This window comes from Parus major, chromosome 10, assembly GCF_001522545.3.
Source record: "Parus major isolate Abel chromosome 10, Parus_major1.1, whole genome shotgun sequence".
In the NCBI taxonomy this organism is placed as follows: Eukaryota; Metazoa; Chordata; class Aves; order Passeriformes; family Paridae; genus Parus; species Parus major.
The window spans coordinates 16,684,999-16,712,842 of NC_031779.1; the positions used below are offsets into that span (position 1 = coordinate 16,684,999).

At 38.6% G+C, this 27,844-nt stretch overlaps 1 protein-coding gene across 2 annotated transcripts in view; it reads left to right on the plus strand.

Moving 5' to 3' along the window:
- Positions 1-7,530: 7,530 nt before the first annotated feature.
- Positions 7,531-27,844, plus strand: part of LRRC28 (leucine rich repeat containing 28) — a 51,580-nt gene continuing 31,266 nt past the window's right edge. The window contains exons 1-5 of one of the 2 annotated variants that reach the window (XM_015639233.3): positions 7,531-7,611; positions 9,880-10,097; positions 13,849-13,889; positions 16,408-16,445; positions 17,208-17,345. In XM_015639233.3, coding sequence (XP_015494719.1) covers positions 9,915-10,097; positions 13,849-13,889; positions 16,408-16,445; positions 17,208-17,345 — 400 coding nt within the window. In that variant the 5' untranslated portion in view covers positions 7,531-7,611; positions 9,880-9,914. Of the gene's footprint in view, positions 7,612-7,665; positions 7,760-9,879; positions 10,098-13,848; positions 13,890-16,407; positions 16,446-17,207; positions 17,346-27,844 lie in introns of those variants that run through there. The other variant, XM_015639234.3, reaches the window with a different exon arrangement.

Here is a 27,844-nt window from a genome sequence, read left to right on the forward strand (position 1 = left end):
ACCTGCAAATGGAAGTAGGAAAAAGTTATTTGCTTCACTGCCATAGTTTTCTCTGCATCAGGGATGGCCAAAGTCACTGAGAGCTGAGCCCTCTCATCAGCAGAATAGAACATACCCTGTCATCAACCTCTACAAAGTTGACATATGCTGTTAAAGGCTGGCATACTCTACTACATAAATCTTCCACGGAAGTGGGCTTCTCCATTTCCTAATATCAGTTTTCTCTCTCTCCACTTATTTAGGGGTATATCAAGAGTATTTAGACTGATTTTTTTAAAACATAGAGGCCAAATCATGGTGCACTTATCCCCACATGGTTTTCCAAATCCAGATTGATTCATTTGTCAGGAGTCACATTACAGATTAGCCACCTTTAAGGACTGGATATACACAGAAAATGCACAATTTTCAAAAATATAAACCACACAAAAGAGCTCTGGTATAAATTTCTCCTTTGGTTTTAGATGTTTGGTTTCAAACATCTAAATAAAATTAAATGATTTCCTGATAGCAGCATATCTATCCATAGTCCTACCCAGCATGGGACCAGAGTACAGAGTACAGCACTGGAATGCTCACAGGGATTTATTCCTCAGCAGGCAAATCTTGTGTTTTGTATATGGCTGGTTGGCTGGCTTCTATTTTATGAAAGAAACATTAATTTATGGATTGTCATGAAGTTGTAGCTGTATTGGTGGAGCTATCTGTAATTTGTAGCAATGCGAGTCTCTGGCTTAGTCTTATGAAGGTGCCATCACTCATAGAGGAGAGCTCTTTTAAGTATATAATGTGTATTTGAGAAGCTTGAGTTCATTGACCATGATTTCAGTGCTAAAAGCACAAAAAGGGTTTAACAGACCAAATTATTTCACTGGCCCAGAATTACAGGGCATTAATCTCTGGAAGAGTCTACAAGGCACATGGCTCTTTTTCCTATGCTTTTAATGAAAAATTAAAAAATAGTTTCAGTGAAATAGTTTCAGCAGAAATGACTCTGAATGTTCAGTTTTACTTTTGAATGAAGACTGAATTATCTCCTTTGGTCAGACAGAAGATGTTACCCTGCTCCAGATGTATGGCCTGGAACAGCTCCCTGGGAGCAGAGCTGCTGCCAGACACAAAGGTATTTTGTTCCAAGCACTCCTGACACCAAGGAAAGAGGGAGTTGGTAACAAATGTTGTGCCATGACTTTATAATGCGGAAAGATCTTTATCAGTGTTGTGGTACAAATGTGACAAAGGCAGGAAGGAGGTGTGGACTTGGAAAAAAATACCCACAGGCAGCAGTTGGTGCTGCAAGACCTTGACCACTACCCAAGGGCTCCCCAGCCGAGTGTACCTGGACTGTGGTTGCCTGACTTGGAGCTCTCAGTACAAAGTGCTCCTGAATTCCCATGAAAAACTTCTGAGAGGAAGCACAGAGCATTAACAAGAAAAGAAAGATCTTTGGCTTTTCTGGTTTGCTCTTGAAAACTATAAATTCTGTTTTTGACAGGAAACAGCCTCTTGAGTGTCTCCCCAACACGTGGAACATCCTGGTGTATATTTAAGCTATTCCTAGAGTGTTCAATAAAAAGAAAGGTCAGATCCCAGCTGTAGCCAGATGGATGGTTGACATGAAAAGGAGAAACGCAGCAAGGTCTCTAAAAGCAAATCTCCCACTGGTCTCAGGAACAGAAGATTTCTATATCTGACTTCCCTCAAACAAGTTCCACAATATGCTTGCATAAATCAAAGAGTTGTGTATACACCATGCTGCCCCCCTTCACTATTTATATTCCCTTGGAATGAAAAATAGCTTACCACCTGCCTCACTTCTATCATAATGTAACAGGTCACAGAGTTAACACCCTTCTGAAATGAATGGCAGAATAAAATTACAAAACCGGTCACCTTACACAACCAAGACATTTGGCACCGCACTTGAAACTTTTCCATGAGAAATACAAACATCTCATAAATAGATAAAAATGTTATTTCAAGTGTGTATATTGTCACTAAAATACTTTCATTTCAAGCCTATATGTGCTAAAATTATGAAATTGTGTGGGTGAGAGTATAGGGATTTAATATTTTATCAAAGTTTGAAAGTAAATTTATGGGAACAGTGGAGCTTTGCTGATGCTATGGAGTCTCTCTACATGATATGAATTTGTTTCAACACCAGATCATGAGACTTCTCAGAAGAATAAATGGCTAAGAGAAAAAAGAAAATAACATTAGGCAGCAATAGATACAGATAAAAGAATTGGAGTAGGTTTAGTATCTGGAAGAAGGAACAACTTCAGAATAATTAATGCTTAATGTTAAAACTACTGATTTCAGTTGAATTAATAACAACTTTTGGTCAAATTAGACCTAATGAATCATTAGAAATACTCAGGAATCTTTTGACAGTTACTGTTAACTCAGCAGATCTGTCAGCTGGACTGAAGGGAAATGCAGTGAAGATGAAAAGGAAGGAAACCTGGGGCAGGCAGAAGGATGGAGAAATCACCACCACAGAGCTTCGATGGCAGCTGAGGGCGGTAGTAAAAAATAATATTATTGAGGACACATAAAAATAGACCAAAGAACATTTCATGCTAATTGTTGCTTGAAATTAATAAGTGTCCATGTGCTGTCTAAATTTGCTATTTAAGTTTTACTGCTTTATTGGTTTGAATGAAGCAAAACTGGAGATAATATTTTAAGTGACTTTAACCAAATCAGTCAAGTTTAAAGAGTTTCATAAAGTGAATTACAAACAATAAATGAAATTTTATTCATTAATGCATTTGTGACATACAGCAACATGCCAAAGTTAGAAAATAGTATTTGGTTAATTGAAATAAATTTGAAAGCTGTGATTATCTTGTCAACAAGAGGTAACACAAAATACCTCCACATCAGCCTCATGCTCCTTTCAGAGTCTTTAAAGGACTAACAACTGGAATGCCATGGAGGGCTGGCTGGTTTGGTACCTTTGCAGTGATCCCACATTGAGATTTCCCAATGGAGCAGAGGCAGAAATGTTGATTCTGCCTATTGTTATATTTGCTTAACACATTAACAGAGGAATTTGGTTTCTGGGGCAGTCAGTGAGGCATTGTTCTTTTTCCAGTTGAGATTAATTAGATTAGTGGGAATTTAGAATGAGCAGAAACTGCATGATCAGGGACAAAATCCACTGCTTGCTTATTCTGTGTTAGGGTTGTTTCATTTAAAATGCAGCCTGTCCAAATGACCAGTGCTTTCCATTACTTCTTACGGAGTCTATTACACAACATAATCAATGTGATTACCAGGAAATTTCCCTCAAAAATTAGTTCAGCCCAAATTAGCAATAAACTGTTTTAAAAGCTTCCATTTTGAGCGATGCTGATTTGAAACATAGCAGGCAGTGCAAATAACTTCCTTTGAAATTAGGTTTTTCATTAGCATTACTGTGCCATTGAAAAATGAGTCAGTTTGAATTTAACAAATACAATAATGAATAAACTGAAAATAAAAAGACTTGAGCCAAAGGTGGATGCTGTCTAAACGTTAAATACTGGCATGCTGGCACTTGGTGTGCAGGAGCTCCATCTGCCTTCCCACTTTTGTACTGCTGCAGAAGCCAGAGTTAAAACATTTAAGGAATCAAAGTTAGCAGTACTGTGATGAGTCACTGTAACTTTATTCCACTCCAATAAGAGAGCTTTGTCCCTAAACCAAAATTACTAACTGGAAGTTACAAAAGACCTCCTAAGAAGAATGAGGACTTTCTGGAGAATGGATTCTTTCTCCATTTGTAAAGACCGAACATTTTACAGAGCTTATTTCTTTCTGATATAAGAGACAAATTAACAAATGATGCATGATGCAAAATAAACCTCCTGTGGAAAGAATAGATCCAAAATTCTTGACATTTATACCAACAGAATCTTGTACCGTTATGTATATGAAAGCTGGATTGACTGAAAACATCTTATGTAAGATAGTGTAAAGTGAAAACAAGGGTAAGAAGAATTAGGATTTGAAATTCTACAAGAAAGGATGCAAACTGGAAATGTTCTGTTTGCTTCTTTAAGTCTTTGCAGAACCTGGTGATGACATGAGGCCCTCAGATCTTGTTAGATGAGAAATGGAAGGTACTAGTCCTCAGATGAGGGAGAAAACCACCCCTTAGCATCTGTAGGAGCAGAAAAATGAAATTGCATATTCAACTGCATAAGTGCTTTCAAAATTCTAGCCAATGTTCATTTTAAGAGCTTTCAAAATTTCAGGCAATGTTCATCTTCTAGGGAAAAACAGAAGACAGTAGGACAGCACAAATCATTCAGCCCCTGTGCTGGAACCCTGCCATGCAAAGGAGAGCTGCGCCATTTTCCTAGACCACTCCAAATGCCCCAAGCATGTGTTAAGCAGATTCTTCTCCAGTCTGAGCATGGAAAAGATGTTCACTGGCTGTGAGACCTGGCAGATACACCAGGCAGTCCACTGCTTCACACACTTGTGCTAACACTTGTACACACCAGAACCTAAAGAAAGCTGAAACTCCATCTGTTGATCACTGGATTGATCTGTGCCTAGAAGATTCCTCCAGCCCACTGGACCTCTCTGCACCTAGCATAGCTGCATGAGCTCAGTGTTTACTGATGGATTTTTGCCTCATCATAATTCTCAGAACACAGCGATGTCCAAAGAAAGCCTGTTTTGTACTGCTACTTGACACACTGAAGAGCAGAGAATAAAAATACTTGGTAATTACCCGACCTTAAAGGAGAAACACTCTCTTGCTGTCATTCATCAATCACACTGAATTTTTCTGCTGCTAAAAACTGACCTTTAATTGCAAAGTGGGTATTTTTATCATATTCCAAATTTACAAAGTCTAATTTAATGCACATGATTCAATATAAGTGGTATCCATAGCACTGGGTGGAAAAGACTCATGCAGGATTATTAGGGAGGCAGAACCTCACAGTGTTCAGGACTCAAATTCAGAAGTTCACTGAGATACTTTGGATCTTGTAGGTCTGTGACGTTGAGAGCTAGGAAACTACCAATAAAAGCCTCAATAAAAATTATTTCTTCATGTTTCATTTGGCAAAACAAAAGAAAAAGTTTGCATAAAGTTTTACTATGTAAAGGTATTTCCACCTGCATCACCCCTAAGTTGTCAATCTCAATTAGTCACCTTGTTTAATAAATTTGATATAGAATTGTCTCTTCTTGTTCACACTATCTTCATTTGACTTGTGTGATTTTGGCACATACAAGAGATCACCAGTGAAGTTGTTCTCATTTCCTTCAGCTACTGGATTTTTTCCAGTAAACCAGTGAATGATGGTGGATTTTCAAATCACTGACAATTGCAAACTACTTGAATAGATCTACTTTAAACTGGCATTTCAAGGCAAGTTTTATTAGTTTCTTTATGTAGGCACAGATAAGATCAGCTATCCTTCTTAGCAAGATGGAAAAGTCAACCCCTCTATGCTCTCAGAAGCACAAAAATAAGAATTAAATTAGGGTAAAGAAACAGCAAAATTTACTTGGCAGAGAGATCACATTTGTCTGACATGTTAGATGAGAATGACTTGGCAACCATGAGGCAAACACTCTCCTCACCAGAAGATCAGATTCCAATATCCCTACTCTGCTCATCATTTTTAGCGTTGTGACTACACAAGCAAGACTGGACACCTGCGCTGTGCAGGATCGCAGCTTCAGGGATCAGCTTTCGGATCTGAGAGCAGCACTTTGCAGAGATCACCACGGCATTGGTTGAGGGGGAAAAACCAGAATGAATGAGTGTCCTGAGAACCCTGAGTGACCTTTCAGAGGGCCAGACACAAGAAAAAGTGATGTGTGTTGGTGTGAGCAGAAATGGACAAAATTTGCTCTCAACAATATCAGAGTGCAGTAATCTTACCTCCTACCTGTTACTCTCAAAAAATCTCCAGCCAAAAAAAACCCAAACCATTACAACATATGTGTAAATAAACACATTAAATATCCTGGCTCTGTTAAGAGCAGGTCTCCCAGGAAAAAAGCTTCATCTTTATTTTTCTATTTCAGTAAAAAAAGGACAGAAACAGTGTTTGTACTGATCAATGACTCAATATCCTGGAGAATTCTCTCTGAGGAATGTGTTGCTAAAAGCCCTCATATTCAGCTTCTACTTCGGTCTGAAACAAGCTTAACTTTTAATTTCTCAGATATTTATAGTGTGAGATGAAAATGACATTAAAAAGTGTGATGTATTTGCTGTTTTTAAAACCATGGTGGTCTACAAGCAGGCCACTTTGTAAAATCAGCTGAAAAAAACAGACAAGTGCTATCAACCACAATAAGAAATCATGTGTATGGAGTGATATGATAAATATGGAGGATGGTGAATTTTGAAGGGTAAATTATTTCAGCAAAACACAATTTATTTTTTTCTTAAAAGAAAAAACCTTCAAAAAGACTGCAATTGCAAAGTAAGATGGAGCAAGTGTAGTTGTCACAATCAATTATTGCCTTTCAAGTGCAGGAAAATGACAAATGAGCCATTAAGGGCTGCTGTTCTTTATTTAGAACTGAAAAAGAGAGAAATGAGTCTGAAAGGGAAAAGATCTTAAGCTTTTCTGCATGTTGATTTATTTCAAGTGAAAGTTATGTGAATATATGGAAGAAATGTCTTCTGCAAGGTGTTAATCTTGGTAACCCTGCAGACCTGATGTGTGAATCTTGTTAGGACCACTTTATATTAATTAGTCTGTGGAAACTAGAAAGAGGATTTCTGTAGCTGAGATTCTTTTTTTATCCAGCTGTAGAGGTGACCTTCAGCAAAAAGCAACTTTTTAATACCCGGTGATGTTAAATACCCTGAGGATGAGGGAATTTGCTGTCAGCAAAGAACTGACAAGACACAAACAAGTCTTTATGTGTCATCCTAGTGTGTGTGAATACACATACAATCAAAACATTTCCACAGGACAACAACTATCATGGATAAAAATGGTCGTGATGGGCAGGTTGTGGGCGCAGGCAGGATCCCCTGGGCGTCTCCATTCTGCTGTTAACACAGAAATAAAAGGCAGCGGCAGCTGCACCGAAGGTAGAGGGTGGTCCCTGACCACAGCTTTTATCAGCAAATTATGTTCTCCTTTATCAGTGATTAAGCAGGGGCAACTTGTTAGCACCGGGGGCTGCGTGGACGCGCGGGGAGGCAACTAGAGCCCACATATCCGCTCATGGAGGCGCACCGAGAATGACCGGGAACACCTGAACACCGGCAATGACCGGGACACCGGGAACACCTGAACACCGGCAAAGACCGGGACACAGGGAACACCGGGAACACCGGGAACACCTGAACACCGGCAGAGACCGGAACACCGGGAACACACAAACACTGGGAACGCCCCCGGCCCCTCAGCCCACAGAGAGGGGCGGGCGTGGTGCTGAGGGGCGGCGCGCTCCAATTGGCTGGCGGAGGGAGGCGGGAGAGATAGAGCCTTGTGATTGGCTGCTGTCCTCAGCGGGGCGGGGGGGTGTCTCGCGAGAGCCGAGCGGCGGCCGCGGTCTCGCGCGGCCCGGCTCGTCCCGCCCCCGGGTCCCTTGGCCGGCGGCGGTGCCGCTCTCGCTGCGGCGGCCCCGGTGAGTGGTAATGACCCGGCAGGGCCGAGGTGGGGACGGGGTCGGGGCCAGGGCAATCGGGTCCTGACGGTGGGAGGTTGTCTCCGGTGCTCTGTCCCTGCTGTTTTCTCGCCGGACGGCGCGGGCACGGCGCCCTCTCCGTGAGGGGGTACGCGCTATGGCCGGACCCGATCTCCCTGTCTCTCTCATCCCCCCCTTGTCCCCCCGTTTTTCTTTCTCTTCCCCGTGTCCCCTTTGCTCGGTGCCACTCTCTCCCCCTTCTTTCCCTCCTTCCCATCTCTTTTCCCCCTCCCCCCATTCACTCCCTCTCTCCTGTGCCTCCGTCCCCTTCCTCCTCGCCCTTCCCTGAAGGACCCGGCCCCTCACAGGTCACTGGGTACTATCAGCCCTCCTCCTTCTTTTTTACTCCTCTTAAAGACCATGGTTGTAGCTGTTCCTTTTTGGTAAGGCTGCGCCTCTTCCTTGGTGAAAGATAATTGAGGGAGGAAAAGTTTAGCTGGTGGTGGAAGGGAGTAGGAGGAGGTTCCTCTGAAGTAAGAGCCAGATTGTGACTGGACTTTGCATCTGTGGCGTTTCATGTCTGTGTGTCCGTGTGTGCCATGGCCAAATGTGCAGTTGTTGTATGGAGTCACAACTGTGAAGAGAAGCCTCCAAGTGCAGGACACCTGAAAACCATCTCTGGACAAATCGAAAGGCTACTGGATATTTATGCTTATGTTTTGTCATTTCTCAGGTTCTGATTTAAAAAAAAAATCAGAGAAAGATGAGCTTTCCTTTACCTTATGTTGTAGAGGTTAATAATAAATACTCAGACTATGCCCGTTAAAAATTTTAATGCTTTTCCAGGAGTTATTTTAATACTGATCACAGAAGTAGAGTTGGGAATTATAATGGCTTCATTTCCTTGATCTTCTGGGATAAAAGAGCTTTAATGTTATGAGTGCCAAGAACCAGTGTGTGTCCCCTGTTCCCTAAAACAGCTAATGAAGGCAATGGTTAAAAACCTCTTTAAAACCCCACAAAAGTGTATTGCTCCAGAAGGACACAGATCACTGCTAGGAGCTGTTATCTGCAAACCAAGGGAATTACTGAAACTAGTGAAATAGTTTGATTTGTATGTATGGTTGGGTTGTCAGTCTTCAGCTGGAGTTTTGTGTACTGGGCCTATCATCAGATGGGATTTATAAGTCAGGACCTTCACTTCCAATCAGTATCTGTTATGATTAGAAACCTCTCCTTTAGTGAAGGATTGAACTAAAATAGAAAATGTTATTGGTGGGAAGCAGTTCTAAGTTCTTGCCTTTTGTTAATGGGAATTAATTTATGTACATAAGTCTGTAGTAAAATAGTAACTTTAATTGAATGAATAGTCTGGGTTTATTATGTTTTTCATGAGATGGTCAAAAAGATGAAGCATTGCTGTTGTTTAAATCTAGACAGCATAGTAATTACTTGAATTTTGGTTATATGTGAAAAACAAGTTGAATAAAGTCAGGTTTCATATATGAGTTAATTTTTAATTGTCTTTCTGCTTTTGTTTTTTGGTTTTGAAATTGTCAGTTAAAGCTCAACACTTTGTTCTTTCTGGTTTTATTTTTAGTAGAACAAGCTGAAAATTGTCTTATCTAACCCTTTATAAATTTTCTCAATGCAAGTTTCAGATTTCTCATATATTAGTGTATTATTTTTAAATGGCTTTACTGGCTATCTATCCCAATTATCTCTTCCAACTGGTAATTTATTCCACTAGTTTCATATGGGAAAGCACTTCAAACTTTCATTGCATTTTGTCTTACTGCCTGAAAAGATAACGGTGTCTCAATAATCTGAGACTAAAATCCTCTATTATGTGTTTTTCTTATCTATGAAAAGCTTTTTTTTTTTTAGCACATGTGACAGGATAGATGTAGGACATCATTAATGGTTAATAAGGTTAATAAAAGTTGCTTTTTTTTTTTCTTCTTGTGGCAGTTTTGACAAAATAATCCAAAAGGTACATCGAACTTGGGCGAAACTGAACACATTAAATATACCCAAAGATTTTGTTATCTCAGGTCCTGTAAAGCACTAAAGCTTCATCCAGAAAATAGTCAAAGACTTGCTTCTAACATTGCTTATGGTGTGGATGTTCTGGGGACTTTGTATACTAACTGGAACAAGTGTGTTTAGATCAATTATCAGCTAATCTGTAATCAGGATCTCTTCCTTCAAAAGAAGGCATGGCTACACCTTGATAATACTAGGTTTTTTCTTCTTTTTGTCTCCTAGAAATGGGTCTGCACTCAGAAGATGTGATGCAGTAGATGTGGTGCTTAGTCATGGCATCAGAACTGTATAAAACAATCTCTGAGGCAAAGCTTGAAAGGCACAAGAACTTGTTCTTAAATTACCGAAATCTCCGTCACTTCCCTCTGGAGTTACTGAAGGATGAAGGGCTGCAGTACTTGGAGAGACTTTACATGAAAAGAAATTCTCTGACCACATTGGTATGACTGTCTCTTTATGAATTCTGAATTTTGAAACAGGAAAAAAAAAGATATTATAGATAATCTAATCCTAAACAATGTAATCAACTGCAAGATATGAGTATTTGAACTTGCATAGGTAAGGTAGTGAATAATAAATGGAAGTTCATGATGTTTTATGGTTACCCTTTCAAAGCTCTCAAGACCTTCTTAGGCTTTTCTTGTCAGGCTTGTTGTTCTGTTGGGGTTGTTTTTTAACCTATACATTTTAGTCACATCAGTGGTCAGTTTCTCCTGTTAGGTGATGCTACGCACTCTATTCTACATTTCTTCCTTAGGCTGAATGACTTTTCCCTTGGTGTGTGCCTCATTTCAAAGGCAGTATCAATCCCAGGGTCTAATTCTGAAACTGCTGTTAAGGTGCCAGTAAAAACTTGTGTCTATGGGCTGCTGTTGATAGAACACAGTTATATGTCAGCTAATGTCACAGTTAATGTGGGATTTTCTTTTGAGATTTCTTCTTGTTTTGTTGTTTTTCCCTGAACTGAAGAAATTCTCATCCTGAGTGGATGTTGTGACCTCAAAATTCAGTGTGGGGCAGTTAAATAACTGTGAGAGATGTTCTGGGCTGGTAAGACTTTATATGATAGAGTCAGAACTTACCACAGTCAATAGGCTCAAGTCTCCCAAGTTTTCATTTTTGCTTGCTTGATTGGTTTGGATTTATTGGGTGTTTTTGGTGGGCTCTTCTAAGGTATGAGAGGTAAGAGTAGCAACTGTAGAGGAACTGTAGGGCATGACTGCTTAAAATTCACCAAAATCATGCTGTTTTCAGGGTTTCCTAGGATGAGTCCAGTACTCCACTTTAAGGGCCAAAGGCTGAAAGGATTCTGAAGATTTTTAGCCTTTTCTTCATCTTGAATGAGTCACTTAAGTTGACATGTACTGTAGAGAATTATTTTAGCACTCTGGTTTTGGGCAGTAATTTAATAATGTGTCATAATTTCGCAGAAAGATAGGATTTATGGTTACAAATCAAAACTGCTATAAAATTAACCAAAGACTGTAAACAGCTGTGCCTTGACACTTTGTGAAATTCAGTTATGATTAAGTGCAGTAAGGTTCACAAACTTTGCACTGCTCAAAAGATGAAACAATAAGGAGGGTTTTGTATGTAAGTGTTAAGACCTGGATAAAGAACTGAAACAAAAGTTAAAATGTAGGTCATACTTAGGCAAAATTGCTTTCAAACAGCATGAAGCAGAGCATGATTAGATTCACAGCAATCAGGATAACTTGCTCATAATGTGCCTTGTTGGGATCTCATTCAAGTGCTCAGCACTATTGTTGGAACAAGGCAAACAAATTTGGGTGTCATTCACTGAGCATCTGTTCCGCAGAAGAGATGTTGGAAGTTGTAGTGGACCAAAATAGATCAAGTCAGCAGCATGTTACAAAAAAAGGCAGATGTCTTTTTGGAACATGGAAAGTTTCACAATCTCCATTAAACGCAGAAGGAAGTAATTATTGGATACTGTTAAAGCACAAGCTGCTGCAGAGAGTTTCATACTGAGCCTGGGTGAATTGGAGAGAACCTAGAGAGCGACAGTGAGGGACCTTTAGAGACCATGCCCTGAGAAAAAAGGTTGAGAGATTGATGGAGAGGAAAAAACAGGAGGAACTGGGGGGGAATAGAAATAATTGCTATTTTTAAAAAGCAGAATTTCATAATGAGATTTTTTCAATGTCCACTAGTAGTAGAAGTACTGCTCTCAATTTTAGTAAAGTCATAGTATGTCAGGTACACTGGGGCAGTCGGGGGATTGGAAATCCCATCTGAGAATAGCTGGAAACAAATTATTGAAGGAAGATGTGTCTTCCTCATACTTCTCTAATGCAAGGTGATGAGCAATAGCTCATCAATAAACACTTTAAATTGCATAAACATTATTGAAAACGATCAAAATGGAACCTGTACCATATTTCTCTAAAATTAGGGGGTACTTTTGTCACACTGGTTCATTCTTTCAGAATTCTGAAAATAAATTACTAAATCAGCTTTTTTTCTTTTCTCAAAATGACTCCTGTCCTTGACAGATGACTCCTATGAAATGTCTGGGATAGTTAAACTGACAGAATTTACCTTGGCTAAGAATAATTTCATTTTTGTCTTCATTGGCAAGATGGAAGTGATGGAGTGCTGTGACATGATGAATGGATCAAGGAGCCATAGAGCACACCTGTATCCCAGCATCAAATCTTCCCTCTTCTCAGTTAATCTTTGATAACACGATCCTTCCAGTACCCAATTTCCCATCTACTAAAAGGAAATAGGTGGTTGCCTTGTTAACTCTGTTGGAAGAATGATCAAGAATAATTATTCTTAATTTACTACCTCAGAATATGTGATGCTGTCCCATTCTGACAGAGCAGCAGGTGAAATAGTGACAATAGCTCGTGATTCAGGTTAACATCCTTACTGTAATAAAGGCTGGCAGTGAAATTGTTTTTTCCACACTTTTTTCCGGTTAAGGTTTGATTTTTTTTTTTGTGCTTGAGCGCATTTTGGCAGCTGAATCGCGGTGTTGGAGCCGCGGCCGGGGCGGTGACTGCGCTGTGGCGGAGCCGCCGCCAGGGGGCAGCCCCGGATCAGCGACAGCGCGCGCCGCGGGTGACGTCACCGCCGCGGGGTCTTCACCTCAGCCGGCATTTCTTGACCTGACCCACAAATTGCTGCTCGCGAGTTGGGCAATCTGGGCTTTGGACTCGGGTCTGGCGTGGGGCATGTTTGCTACATGAAAATATTACCTTTTTCAGCACATTCCTTCATCATCGAGTTATGAACACGACGTTACATATTTTAGGTAACACAGCTGTTTAAGGTACCACACATGATACTTATTCACATGAAAATTTCTAGTTTTAACAAGAGTTTAATTGTGTGATCAATCTGCTTTTAAAATTAAAATTTTAAAATTGCTTTTAAAATTAAAATTTAAAACACAGCCGTTTCTGCATATATCAGTATCGTTAATCCCTTTTTTTAAGTAAAACAAATCTATGTTAAAGCAGGTTTTTTAAGCACTAAAACACTCTTAACTTTGAACAGTTTTGAGTACAGTTTGCAACATGACATCTGAAACTTGTGAAGCCAATTTTGTGATACGTGTTCATGGTTACAAATGCCACCAAGGAAGAGAATTACAGCTAGGGATCAGTTGGCAGTTAGGAAATTATATGCATGTTAATATGTAAATATGAAAATCTAGTTTGATGGATTCAGCAGTTCTGTCGTGGTGGTAATTGATTAAGCTACACAAAGATTGTAGGTCATTTCCCAGTTTAGCAGCATTATGAAATACATTCTGGTTAGACATCTTGTGTAGTTCTTTTTCTGCTTTAAGTCTGTGAAGGCTGCAACTTCTTAGCAATCTTTTGCCTTCAACTAACTCATTTATTTGAATATATTTTCAAAAGGAGATGAGGTAATCTGTCTTTTCAGTCTCAGAAATCTGACTCCCATTTTGCTGAAGACATGGTAATGTCACTTCGAGGCAGTAGTTCTGTTCAGTAGTGAATTGCTCACCCTGGACACATCCAAGATTGCCCTGATGGATACTTGGGGGTATGGACTCAGGGTATTGTATAGACATTCCTGCTGCCATTTTTCCTGCTGACACATTGTAGTATGTGATTAAAATGACTTGGGTACACCATGTTTGTGTGTCTGGCTTTTGTTTCAAAACCTAAGAAATCTCTAACTCTCTTTCAGCCCGAAAACCTTGCACAGAAGCTTCCAAACCTCGTGGAATTGTGAGTTTGCTTAGCAGTTCTAATACATTTTTATAATGCTTATCTGTCTCATCTTAAAATAATCTAGAATGTATTACTTGCAAATAATTTATATCTGAAGTGTGGAGGGCAAGAAAGGGTAATTTTTTTGTGTTTTTTTAATTTGTTTGTTATTAGGCTTTTTTCTGAAGGAGGCATATTAAGTCAAATTTTAATTTTTTTAAATTTCTTGTTCCTTTTACAAGAATAACTTGTATACCACTGTCTGTACTGCTCAGGGAAAAAAAACCCATAAATTCTGTGTAGACGTGTCACACTGATAAACCCCTGGAACCTCCCAGTGCCGTGGTCAGAGGGTTGTGACAGAGCTAGAGTAACAGGTTACAGCCTTCAGCCCATCCCTAGCTGCTCATTCCCTCCCCAACTCCCAGGGCTTTTATGATCTCAGTCTTGCTGATTGTACTAATCAGTTTCTGGAACCAATTCACAGATTGTCAAATAGGAGCAGGGATGAGTATGTAGGGGTAGTAACTATGGAGTGATGATTGCTGTAGGCAAAGCAGTTTATCCAGTCTTATCCAAAAAATGGATGTCCCATGAATTGGTTTATTTTGACAATTAACTTAAGTAAGCTCCTGAGACAATGTGTTCTTCCTTCCCCTTTTCTTATATAAAGTTGTGATTACCTTCTGTGGTAAATTGGCAGTGGTGGGGTTAAAAGGGATATCTTCTTTGCCCCTTTTAAGCCCTTTGTCTCAGTTTCAGATGAGTAACTAATGGAGCACTGATTGTGTTTATGGGAGGTGTTTATCTGAGGAGTCAGTGTCCTCAGCTGTCTGATCTTGTCATCTTCATGTGGCCCTTTAACCCCACCTTTCTGGAGCCAGTGTCCACAGTGTAATTGAACTGCTTTGTAGGTCACTGCAGTCTCCGACTCACTCAAGAGCAAATCCTATCTCATCGTGCCTCTGTCTTGAGTGTTTGTGCTCTAAAGCAGTAAAATAAATATTTTTATATTTGATATCATAATTTGCCACTGGGCATCAGGAAGCCTGTTTAAACTACAGCTTCAAATAATTTCATACAAACACTGATTTATATGAGTCAAGCCTAATTATTTGGTGTTCAGCAAGCTCAGTTGTCCCACCATTATCCCACACATTCTGGTGGTCTTGAGAGAGCTGCAATGGGCCTTTGGTTTGTATAGCTCAAATAGGACAAGTCAGTTCTTGATGAGACAATAAGAGGTGTTCTGTTTTGAGGGAAGAGATCACAAAATAAGGATTTAATTAAATAATATTTTGTTATGGTCGTTTTCAATTTTGAGAGACAAATTATTTTTACTTTCCTAGAAGTTACATCTTTAGTTATTTAATTTGTGTGTTTTTCTTTGTATATCATGACCCTGATGCTGGACTATAAGGTGTAGCTCCTCATAATACAGGTTTTTTTAGCTTAAGTGGAATAGTTCACAAATATTTTCAGGAGCTGCAGCTGAAATGGGTAGGAGAATTCTCATCCTATGTTTCTACAAACATGTATGCTATTCTTCTGTTTGTTAAGTTTTTAGCAAACTACAATTTTTAAAGAGAAAGAGAAGGTTTAGGTGCCCCATGTAGTTGAAATGTTCTTATGTCTTTTCCCTTGTTCTGTCCCCCTGAAAAGAGAGGCTCCTACTTTAGGAAATGCTTTTGGAATACAGTAGGAAAAATGCCAGGAAAATCATTCCATGTGTGCCTAAGCAATTGAACACTGAGTACTCAATATTCCTTTACAGTTGGATATCAGTATTGGAAAATTTTGTTAGGTATTTTCTACGAGATCCAATTGTTCTTTTGCAGCAATGATGATTGAAATCTGAAATGTGTAAAATGTAAGATCAGTTTTTATGCTTTGATAAGCAGAAGTACTGGAAGTGCTCCATCAGAGGGTGCTGAATATTCTTAGTGAGAGATCTGGCCACCCTCTGTAGCTGCATAAATAACCATGTGTAAGATTGGGTTTTTCTTTTGAAAAATGAACTTTAAGTTTGAAAAACCCACTTTCAGTGAATAGATCTTGTGCTTATTTCTTCACTGAAAGTGTGAGAGTTTATGTGCAGGGGAAAATGTTTGTAATTGTGTAACTTGTGTGGGTGTGGGCTTTTTTTCTTTCCTTGGCCAGCATTTAGTGTCAAATAACCTGGTGATCAAATATGATTTATTCTGGTTATTCTCTCTGCTTACTCTCTTCCCTTTTTGTTTTCCTCCATATGACTCGCAAAACTAAAGCCCATTATTATTGTAACTGTGAATGGTTTGTTTTACATAATTGTATGTAATTTTGTTTTATTTTTATGCTAATCATTTAATAATACAAGTGAAACTTAAGTACTTGTCCATTGCCAGTTTATACAGTTTCCACAGCTTTTGTGGTCATAGGGAGGAATGTCTTTGAGGGTGCTCTTTCAGTCTGAAATTGGATATTTTGCAAACTGATTATGTAGCAGAAGTCCTTGAGGGTAACAGGTGGTGTCCTCTGCTTTTTCTCCTCCCCCCAGGTACCTTCATTCAAATAACATAGTTGTTGTACCTGAAGGTAAGTAATCTACCAGCTCACAATAAGTGGCAGGAATCATAAAATATTCATTTTTCTTCTTTGAAGAGGCCTATTTTTCCTTTATTTTCCCATAAAACATTAAAGATTTTCATACAAAATATACCAGTGTAGCTTTTAGTTGATAATGTCCTTGTTTATGCTATGTTAAATTCTTTTAATGAATTCTCAAATGCACCTAGATGCTGTTTGCTCCAGTTCTAATTGCAGAAAGGGAAAAGGCTAAATGGCACTCATCTGCAGAAAGTAAAAATCCAGAGTGTCTGCTGCTTTCAGGCAGTTACCACACTGAATACTCTGCTGGTTTAGATCATGACAGATTTGAAACCCAAAGGAGCAAGAACTTCTGATAGTTTCTTTTCCTTGTCTTAATTGCAATTATGCTCCCAACTTGAGGAATTTGTGTTCAATTTATGCTCTTTCTGAATATAAATTGGATAGAGTCAAAGGAAGAGAATGGTGAAAGTGGTTTCAGAGCAGAATTGTGTGAGGAGGATCTGGAGGTAGGAGTATTCTGTCCATCACTGTATTTGTTACTCCCGTCTCGCTGCCAGCAGAGCTGTCTGTTAGCTAGAGCAGCATTTCCACAATTGATGTCACTGAGTTGTGAGACCAGCTTTAGCACCTCGAGATGTGCTCACACACAGCTGTTGGGTACTGTGGCTTGTCCTCCTCTCGCAGTCCTGTGAAAATTTTCATGTTACTCTTGGGTCACGTTCATGTTTTAATCTGTTCTCTCACAAGCCATTGGCTCCCTGGTTAAGCTGCAGTTTCTGGACCTGAGTGACAATGCCCTGCAGATTGTGTGTCCGGAGATCGGCCGCCTGAGGTCCTTGCGGCACCTTCGCCTGGCAAACAACCAGCTGAAATATTTACCTGCAGGTGAGTGCAGTGTCTGAGGGGTCACAGCACTGACACAGCCTTGCAGCTTCACTTGCCAAGTGATCTGCTCTTGGTTTACTGACTGCTGCACCCTGCACTTGCTGGGATTGCGGTTTGTATTGCTCCCAGTGTGCTCTGTAGTTAAAGAAAAGCTGTGCTCTGTGCTTGCAGAGTCCTGAGAAATGCTGCTGAAGTGGGAAAAATGTATTTATTTAACAACGTTTGCCATCGTATCAAGAAAATATTGAACTTCTTTGAGAAGACACAAAATGCCAATGACAACTGTCATTATGATAAAATGATGTTTCTTCCAATTTTTCACAATAGAAAGGATTCCAGTCCTTCCTTCCTTTCTTTTCGCCCAACAGCCCCAATCTCATATTTTCTAAAAAGACACATGTCTAGTAGCTTTGCCTATGGCAGTTCTATCTCATTGTGACAGTAGATAACAAATGTTTGTCTTGCTAGTTTATAATAAAAAAGCAAAATTTATTCAAAGTAAATGTGACACAAAGTCAGAAAAAGTTGGCCATAGGCAGATTTTGAATGATTTTTTTGTCTTCTAAATACTTTGATAAGCAGATATAACATTATTATTCTTCCATCACCCTTATATCTATTCAGATAAGATGATGGTGATTTTCAAATACTTTTATAATTTTCGTTTTTAATTTTTCCCTGGTGCATTTGCATTTTCTGATCTGCAGAGATGATAAAAATTTAAGGCTATGATTTCAAAAAACTGGTCTAACTTAATCTAACAGGATTAGCTCTTGGTTCTATTTTAACTAATTTCTCAATGTGACCTTCATATGTTTTAAGTTCACATTTTTTATTCTCAAGAAATGTATTGCAAATGCTCCTTGAAGTTTTGGGTGCAGAAGTCTCGCTGTCCTTTCCTTGCACTTTTCTAGACTGCTTAAAAAAAAGTCAAAGGATGGTTATGATTAGAAAGAAAAAAAAATGTATATGACTATGTAAATGCTCTGGAATGGAATTAGATAAACCTGTTAAACATTATGACCCAGGGCCAATAAAATTTCCATCAATTTTCAGATGTCCTACATTCAAAAGAAAGGAGTGACTTGAGTGTGCTTTATGTTCCTCAAAGATAATTTACCTTATGGTGCTGTACCATGAAAGAAAGACTTGTTCAAAGAGAAAGTGACACATTTTCTGCAAAACTTCACACATTAACTTAAAAAGGTTCCAAAAAAGACTTTCAAAAGGATAATTTACATTACTGAAGAGTTGATTTGGAGTCTACCACATTTGATTAGGAACTGGTATCAGCTGAGACTTGCTGCATTAAATTTCTCCTGAAGTTTATTGAAAATTTGGTCCTGAGCATTGTCCCTGAACGTGTTTATGTTTGTGTGCATGAAAAGTTGGCATGTTCAGGAATGCAACTGGTGTTGCCTGCTTATGCATTGGAGAATGCAGTGCTGTGTGGTCTTTGTGTTTGTGGTGGTGTCCCTTGTGCCGCTGCTGCTGCTGCTGGCACTAATCCTGTCAGCGGGACTGGATGTCACACAAGTGTTACCAGCCCAAGCAGGATTAGCCTTTCACTCACACTACATAATTTGCCCACTGGAGAGTTAATCTATTGCACTGACTGTTTCCTAAACAGAACAATTCCCAAAGAGGGCTTTCAAGCATGTTTTCTTAGATGTTCTCTGTAAAATTGTGAAGACTTCAAAGACTTAATTAAAAAAAAAAATCTTAGAGTTTCAAAATAACACTTATGTTCAACAATTGAAAAAGGAGAGCAAAATAATAAATTTTGATTGTTTCATCCTTAATTATCCTGGTAGCATGAATCTTCATTATAGTGTCAGCTAGCATTCTGTTGGGAAATTCTGTTGGAAAACTGGCAAGTTCCGCTGAACAAGGATAGGACATGATTTCACTGCAGTGCATCATTTTGCTATGTGTTCACTGCTTTCTGCTCAGCAGACACTGCACTGCTAGGGATAGGCAACTCTAAATGGCTTTAATTTATAATAAGGAACCATTTAAGATATAACTTAGCTTCTACCAGTGCAGCTTGTGCAGAATTGAAAGATCTGCTTTAAAAAAGTGCTTTTGGATTTAGATGACAGTCATTTATGGAAATTTCTTCAGTGGTTGCCTTGCCATTCCTCTTGGGTCTCCATTCCCTGTGTCTAGTGTTAAAAGTACCCTCAGTTTTTTCAAAATTCCATGGATATCTAGGAAGATACTCTTGGTAATATCCTAAATCAATTGCTAAAAAATATCTTCCTTGCAGCTGCAGAACAGTTGGATGGTAAATGTTTGCTATTATGTGTCTGAACACCCCCACTGTTCTATTGCATTTTAATTCTTAAGAATGATTCTTTGTTGTGTCTTCCTTAATTGTGATTAAGAGCTGGAAGAAACAATGCAATTAATAGCATATGTTGATTCATTATGCATTTTTAATGGTTTTGTTCCACAATTGTGCTCCTAATGTTCATTTTTAGTATTTAAGATTTGCCTTATAGAAATTAAATTTTGAACTAATTGAAGTAGTGTGCATTTAAGATTTAGATTTAAACCTCTAGTCTGATTGTAGAGATTCTTCAGACTCTGATAGAGGTTGAGCCTGTGCTGTTGTTTATCTTCACTGGAATGGGCAAGGTTTTGATCTTTTAAGTACTTGTTTTAATAAAACATGGGAGAAATTAATAATGACAACAGCTCTGCTTTTCTCAGGTTTGGTCATGATTGTTCACTGAGTTTTTAAAAAATATTTTAAGGGAGGAGAAGGGGAAGAATGATACAAATACATGCAGACAGTGTGGAGACATAAGCTGTAGCTTCCTGAAGAAATCAGGCAATTCAAGGACTGATGAGGAAAATGGGCATTAGGTGAAGCATGGAAATGGTGTCCCTTGGAGATGGGGAAGCACCTTCTGTGCAGTGGCACTCTGGTAGTGTGACTGATAGTCCTTCCTTTCAGCTCAGCAAACACTCCCAAATCGCTGCCACCCTCAGAGCAGATCCTGAGCTTTGGCCTCAAGGCTCTGTGTTTGATTTGCCACTGCTGCAGCAGCTTCCATCAGCATCCTTCAGCTCTTGGGAGAACTGCTCAGAGGTGACTCAGCTGAACTTGATGAGAATTAAAAGGAAAAATTTGTCCAGAATAAGCGTGTTGAAACTGAAATATAATAACAAATGGCTGGAAGAAAATGCTTTGTAAAATTATCTTAATGTTGTATTTTGAATATACTTTAGATAAGATTAATAAGCGGACCAGCTTCTGCCTAATGCAGTTGTCAGTATCTAAGTTCTGGGGTAATCAGAATCCCTCAGAGGTTCTGCCTTTCAGAGATGAGCTGATTAAAACAGTTGCAGATAAGTAAAACGAGATTTAATGTTCTAAAGTTCTCTTGAGGACTTGTTTTCATTTAAATGTGCAACATTTTTTTTTGTTCTGCAAATTGTAAATCTTGTAGCTGCTGTCTTTAACAGTTTCTTGGTTGATTTATTTGGCTCTGGTAAATGCAATTCTTGAACATCAAGTAAGTTTTGTGAAGTTTTCTGCTATTTAAATGTAGCACTTAAATAATCTGAATTCTTGAGGGCCATTTGGAAATGTGTGACACCAAAGATGTTACTGGAAAAAGTCAGCATAAACAAAAGATGGTTATTTCATATTATTACATTAGTTCATGTATGAGCTTGACTTAGACATGACACTGTATTTTCACAAGAAGATGAACTTCATTTTTTCCAAGATTTCTCTTTTTATTCAGTGAATTGATATTTAATTTAAATTTGGAATTGTAGAGTTAGTTCTATACATGTGTATTGTCAGAAGGAAATTTTCTGATCTTCTCACTCACAAATGACCAATTAGAAAGTTCCCCTTTGTTTCTGATGGTTATAATGCATATGACACTTCAGTTCCTTTCATTCTTGGGAAATACTTCTCTTTGTGTGAGTTACTGTGTCATTTGAAAACAAAATAAATCCGGTAAGATGCATTATAAAAATTATTCTTGATGAGTCCTGAAGTCAAGGTTCTCTGTTTTGCTGTTACCATTTAGGTTTGGTTTGACTTTAGCCTTGGAATCTTTTGATGTGCAGTGCTGGCTCTTCAGGTTTACATTTTGGTCTTTTATCTGGAATGCATGTTTGGGGAACAGATGACTTAAAAGAGGGTGGGTTATACTCAAAGTTGGATTTAAGTTTCTTATTTGACGAGGATTTTATTTTTTTTTTTTCCTTTCCCATTACTTGAGAGGTACTTCTCTTTAGAAACAGTAAGTTTTGTAGCATCTTGTTCTAAGATTTAATTAAAAGTGAGGTTATGTTTACTCAGCACATGCTGGAGTTAATTATAGATTTACTGAAATGAAAAGCTTAATGTTTTGCCAAGTCAAGAGCAAAAGCTCAGTAATTAAAGAAGAGGGTATGGTTTATGATCCCAGCCCATCTTTTGGCAAAATTCCCTTTAAGAAGAGGGGAAAAAAAATCAGCAGTTGTCTTGACATGGGCTAGACCATGATTCCCTTTGTGTATGTTGTTCAGGAACTTTAAAAACCAAGAGCTGAGTGTGTTGACCAAGCAAAAAAAAAAGAATGAAATGTGGCCAAATAATAGCAAATTTGTTGTTAAATGTGGGGTTTGTGTTTGTTTGAATGTTAAGGGAAGTGCAGGTGATGGAGCAGCCATTGCTGGAGGGGTGCAGATCTGTGCCAGAGTCCAGGGCAGGTTCCTGCCCCAGCAGAGGGAAAGTGTGGCTTCCATTGCAAATCCACACTTCTGTGTTGTCTCTGGAAGCTCCTACAGCTTGCATCCACTTGTTGCCATTTTGCTTCCTTTAGGCAGACTCTGAAGGAAAATGAATTTGTGTCTTCGATGTATTTAAAGTGCAAACTGCAGCAATGTTATGGGAGGTTAACAGCACAGAGACCCTTCCTTTCAGTTCTGTTCAAATCCTTTTTCTTTTTAGGGCAAATTGTTTTAGAAATATAATCAGTTTAAGACTCATTAAAATACATTTGTAGGCTTATAAAACTTTATCTTCAAAGCATTTGAGAAAGATCCTGTGAAGCTGATAAGGGAGTGTTATCCTCATTTTACAGAGTAGAAAAAAAGTGTTTTTAACAGAAGTGATTTGCTCCAGGCCACAGCAGGAGTCAGTGTTAGCCAGAAATAGAACTTGGGTGTTCCCATTCCATTTGTTAAGACCACACCTTTTTGAGGCTGATCATATTTAATGTTAGGGAGGATTGAGTCTTCCCACCCATTATTAGGAAATTAATAATTATCTCTCCATAATGAATAACCCTCTAAGTTAATAGGAAATTAATAGCGGTAAGATCAGTGAGTTTAAATTACTGAACCAACTTGTGCTTCCAGAAGGCTGGAAGAGTTAAGGCAGATGAATTTTGAAATACATAACTTTTATAGATAAACACTAGATAATTTTCTCTTGCATAGGTCACTTCACTGTGATGACAAGGAGGGTTCAGTCGTTACTAAAATTATAAATCAAATGATAATTGTTGATTGCTTCTTTGTGTATTTATACAGTAACCCTTGGAATGTTGAGTGATTATTGCAAAGTCTGCTTTGCTTCAGAATTTGGTTTACTAATTGGGGGCAGGAGAAACTTCCAGATATGAAAACTGCATATTCATTTCTCTCACTTTTTTAATGTTGCTGTAAAGTACAATATCTGTATTTACTATTCATACCAGTATTTAACTGGTAAAGACTTCTTGTATACCCAACTTAGAATTCTGAATAGAGCTCAATATAAGGCATTTCAGTAAATCTTAATTAAAGGCACATAAACACAGCTTCTTCCCTCCCTTCTTTTCACAGTAGATTTCCACTGATGGGTACAGCTTGCCAGTAATTCTATTCTTACTCTAGACCCTGGCATGAAAATATGTGGTCCTAACTCATTTTTTTGAACTTGTGTTCCACATTTTGATTTAGAGGCTTCAAAATCAGGGGAATAAATTCGGCTTCTTACCTGCTCTCCCCAGATTTCCCTTCTGCTTTTATTACTGGTTATTCTCTGGTTAGGGCAGATTGCTTTGATACTTAATAAAGTTCAAATTTTTTTTTATAATGATTGTGAATTTAAAAGCAAAGGCACAAACTGATGCAGACCCTGTTCTTTTTTCCAAGTTGGCATAACCTTAGTCCACTCTGCTTTCCTAATTTAGTAACATGGATAAAAATATGCACGACGGGACAGGTTTGGTACGCCAGGCACCCATCCAGGAGCGTGGTGTTTTTAAGTAAATGGACTTGTGGGGATTTGAGGAAAACACAGATTAGGTTACATGAGCTTTGCACTCTGGAAGTATGTGACTATTTAAAGGAGCATGGCCTCCTAAATAAAAATGTGTTAATTATTATAATAATATGTTGTTTTCTGTGAAGGAATTGATGCCTAATTATTAAAAACAAGGTTTTCTTTGCACAGATCTGTAAATTATGTACTCTGTTTAATAATTCAATTCTAGCTTCAGTTTGCTGTATAAAACCAAGGGTCAGCATACTAAGCTTTACATTACCTCTTAGGTTCATCAACAACTAATTACTTTTTTTCCTAAATCAATGCAAAACTTACCCACACTTGCCTGTTACTGTGTTGTGTTTTTCACATCAGTATTAGTAAGGCTTTGGTAATTATGCTGTATTAATCCAGAACCACAGTAAAAATACCTGATAGTATCTCTAAGTCATTCCTTAGATTTCTAGGAGGAAAAGATTTTAAATGTTTTGGTTTTGTATAAACTCCAATACAGCCCTGTCCAGGCAGACTGTAAGGACTGAATTTTTTTATTATGAAAAATTTCCCCTATGAAATTACAGCAGGGAGGAGTCAGGAACAAAATGGCAACGTGGATGGGAAATGATTGGGGTTGGACTCTGAGACTGCCTAGAGGTGACCAAAGCACAGGGCAGTGTATTGTACAACTGGTATTCCTTATGGATTAACTTCCATGCACGTCCAAGCACAGTGGTACCTATTTAATTAAAGGATGTTGGTTGCTTGAGATTTTATAACAGTCTGCCTTGCTCAAACATTTGGTTTGGGTTAAAATCTCAGGAGGACTACTAGTACTTTTGAGTGCTTGAAATTTATGGGGAGGGGAAGTGAAGACAGAGAATAAAAGAATTCCCCTAAATTCCTGGAAATTTTCGTTGACTGAAGTTTTTCCTGTATACCCTCACCTGTATAGAATGTCAGAATGAGTCATCTGTGCATAGAGCTGCTCACTGTTCTCTCTTTGTCTGCTTGCCCCTTCTTAGTGTTATTTTCTTTTCCACTTCCCCCCTGTTGAGGGGGTTTTAAAAGCCTCTTTGTTACTATCATACAACATTTTTCAGTGTGCCATGGAAGGTTCATAATGTCACTGGATGCTGGTAACAAAAATAGTATAAACATAGTCAGAAAAATTCCAGACCTATATTTTATGGTTAAAAATGTTTTTCCAATATAGGCTTTTGTTCCAACACTTCTTCCAGATGGGCTTCTACTGGGTGCACTGGAACTGAAATATTTCCTGTAACTGTAGCAGAAATGACGTTAAAAAACAAAAAATCCAACAAAAGTATCTCTTTCAACAATGGCCTGCGGTATTCCTGGTATTCCTCATTCTGGTGATGCACAGCAGGTCCTCAGAAATGCATGTGCTGAGTGTGTATGTGCTGTAATTCAGTAATCTAAAAACTAATGGGAACCAGTTGGAAGAAGCCATCAGTGTCTCTCATTGTAACATTTAAATTATGGATTCAAATATTGCTTTGTGTACCAGGCTTATTGGACTAGAAAATTCCATCTTAATATTTGCTATTCTAATTTAGAGCAATCACTGGAAAAAGTATTTAGAAATTAGGCTCATTTAGTGAGGATGGGCTTAGTTAAAAAAAGAAATTGTGATATGGTTCAGTGTGTTATATTTTCAAGTATCTGCAATTTTATGAAACAGATTTTAACTTCTGTGGTCATTCCATATCAGAGGAAAAGATCAGGCACAAACCGAACCTGGCACTGAGGCTTCATGTCAGTAACTGGAAGCCTAAAATCCTATTGTAGCACAAGGTAATGACCAAGTGTTTTGAGTTTTCTAATATTAGTTCTACTATATTTAAAGGTCACTCAAAATTGTAACACAACTTTATTGATTTTGATTTTTTTCTTCTTTCCTGCACATTTTAGCAAGATTATAATCATTTTAGTTCAATCACACTTGTTTTTGGCCTCTAGCTTTGGTGATGCTTTAACTTGAAAAAAAATCTGTGCCTGATTGAGTTTTGAGTGTATTTAAACATGAGCAGTATGCTGATGTAATTACTGAGTTCATTAATAGATCCAGGAGTGTCTGGGAGCTGGATGCTGTACATCAGTGTCTCAGACATCTTTGTTTTGTTGGACTTCCTTCATTTGATCTGGGCAGACTGACCTGTAAATGTTCCTTTTTTATGTGGCAATTCTTCCTGGCTGCCCGATTGTAGTGACAGTTATGGTGGCATCACCTGTCTGGACAGAGACATCTCGGAATGACACCACCTGAGTTCTGATCACTAATTGCTTTATTAATAGATTGTTGAACAAACCTGATTGTAGAGGGTAACACTGTGTCTGTGTGAGTTTGTGAGTTGATTGTCTGCCATGTGAGGCTGCCTGTGACTTGCTGTTGCCCAATTTTTTTATTTTCAATTATGATTTTATTTTCAATTCCGCATCTCAAATCCCCATGTTTTTAATTTTGAAATTGGATTCTGAGAATGGGCCAGTGCTGCCATTTGTTCCCTTCTGTTCCATGTGAGATCCTAGTGAAATGTTTCCATGCACCAGAATTATCAACAGAATTATCCCCTCCAGCCCCTCCCTGTTCCTTCCCTCCTTTGAAGAGGAGCTCCTAAGAAACCTGATGAGGTGTAGGTGAAACGAGGATGGAGCAGGAAGAGCCAAACTAATTATTGCCGGTGGTGCTCCCAAGCCTGTTGAGCTTCTGCCTTAGCAGTGCTCCTGAAAATCAGAATCCTTGCAGGGACCTGTCTGTTGCTGAGCTCTGGGCCATGGGCTTTCCCCGTAGCTGTTCCCCTCGAGGGCTCTCAGATAGGAGATAAAGGGGTTGGAGCTGCTTCTAATGGGGGTACTTGGAAGATTCTTGCATTCCTGAGAGGATGGGAGCAGATTTAACTGGATTCTCTATTGTTCAGAGATTTGGTGCTGCCTCTCAAATCTTGGCTTGTTCTTCTACTCGGCAGTCCTTGATTTCTCAAGTGACTGTAAGCCTCATTTCTCCAGGGGTTTTCCACTTGTTTGTGGGGGTAGACAGGAATTTTGAAGATGTTGAGAGTGCTTTAAGTAATCCTGACAGCCATTCATCTGAAGCTTAAAACTCTGTGAACATGTTGGAGGTCTTAATATGACTATAGAAATGTGGTAGTTATGTTGCTTGTTCTTATGCCTTTTTATTAAATAAGAAGTATTAAGCACAACTCATTTCAACACAGTTCATTAAACATAAAATTGCATAACATTCTTCTAGTAAACTCAATTTGAGATTTCTCAGTGAATTGTTAAAATACAGTTGTTTTTTTTAAAGGGAAAAACTTGCATGTCCAAGTAACTTCCAGACTTTGCTTTTAAAAGCTAGTTACGTGGTATATGCAAAGCAATAAGTTGAAAGAAATTTAAGATTAAATATTGATTTTAATACTAGAGTGAGAAACAGTCTTGAGATGACAATAAAATGAGTAATAGGGTGATGTGGAAATACTGCTAGACAGACAGATAGTTGATACAGTAATATACCAAGTTGTCATTCAAACACCTGACAGAAGAAATGACAACCTGAAGTTTTAAGGGTACATGGGAACAGAGCCTTGATGGAATTCCTCTCCTCTCCACTTCTGCTATGGATAGAGCTGCCACTTAGGAACTGATGGCTTTGGAAAGAAAGTCTCCTGACCTTTGAATGTCTCCCCAATGTCATGCTGAGCCAGGGGCCACGAGACAAAAGTGGGAAGTTTATACTGCAATATATAACTTTAGAGAACATTAAGTTGTCATTGCTGCTTTGATCAGTGATAGAATATACTTTGATAAAACTCAGATAAAGGGCTTCAGGCTGTAGCATCAAAACAATGCGTTGTGTTCCTTTTAGTTTGAAAAATGTATTTCTACAGTCTGTTTTTAAAAAGTGGAATGTGCTCATGAGAACTAATTAGACCTGGCACACAGACCTAAATAATGAAGGTCAAACAGAATTATTTTTTTTTTACATTTTGATTGTTTGAAAACTTGGGTTTGAAATTTATGGGGAAGACTCATTGTGACACAGTTACGTACCACAGAAAAAAAATCAGTCTGGAAGTGACTACAGTTGTGTCTGAGTTCAGTCATTATTCCATCTGTGGTGTTCGTTTTATGTGAGTTTATTGTCTGCAGAGCAAGTGAGAGGAAGAAGTAGAGGGTCTTTGGTTTCTTTTGGTCGATATTACTCCTGTGGAGT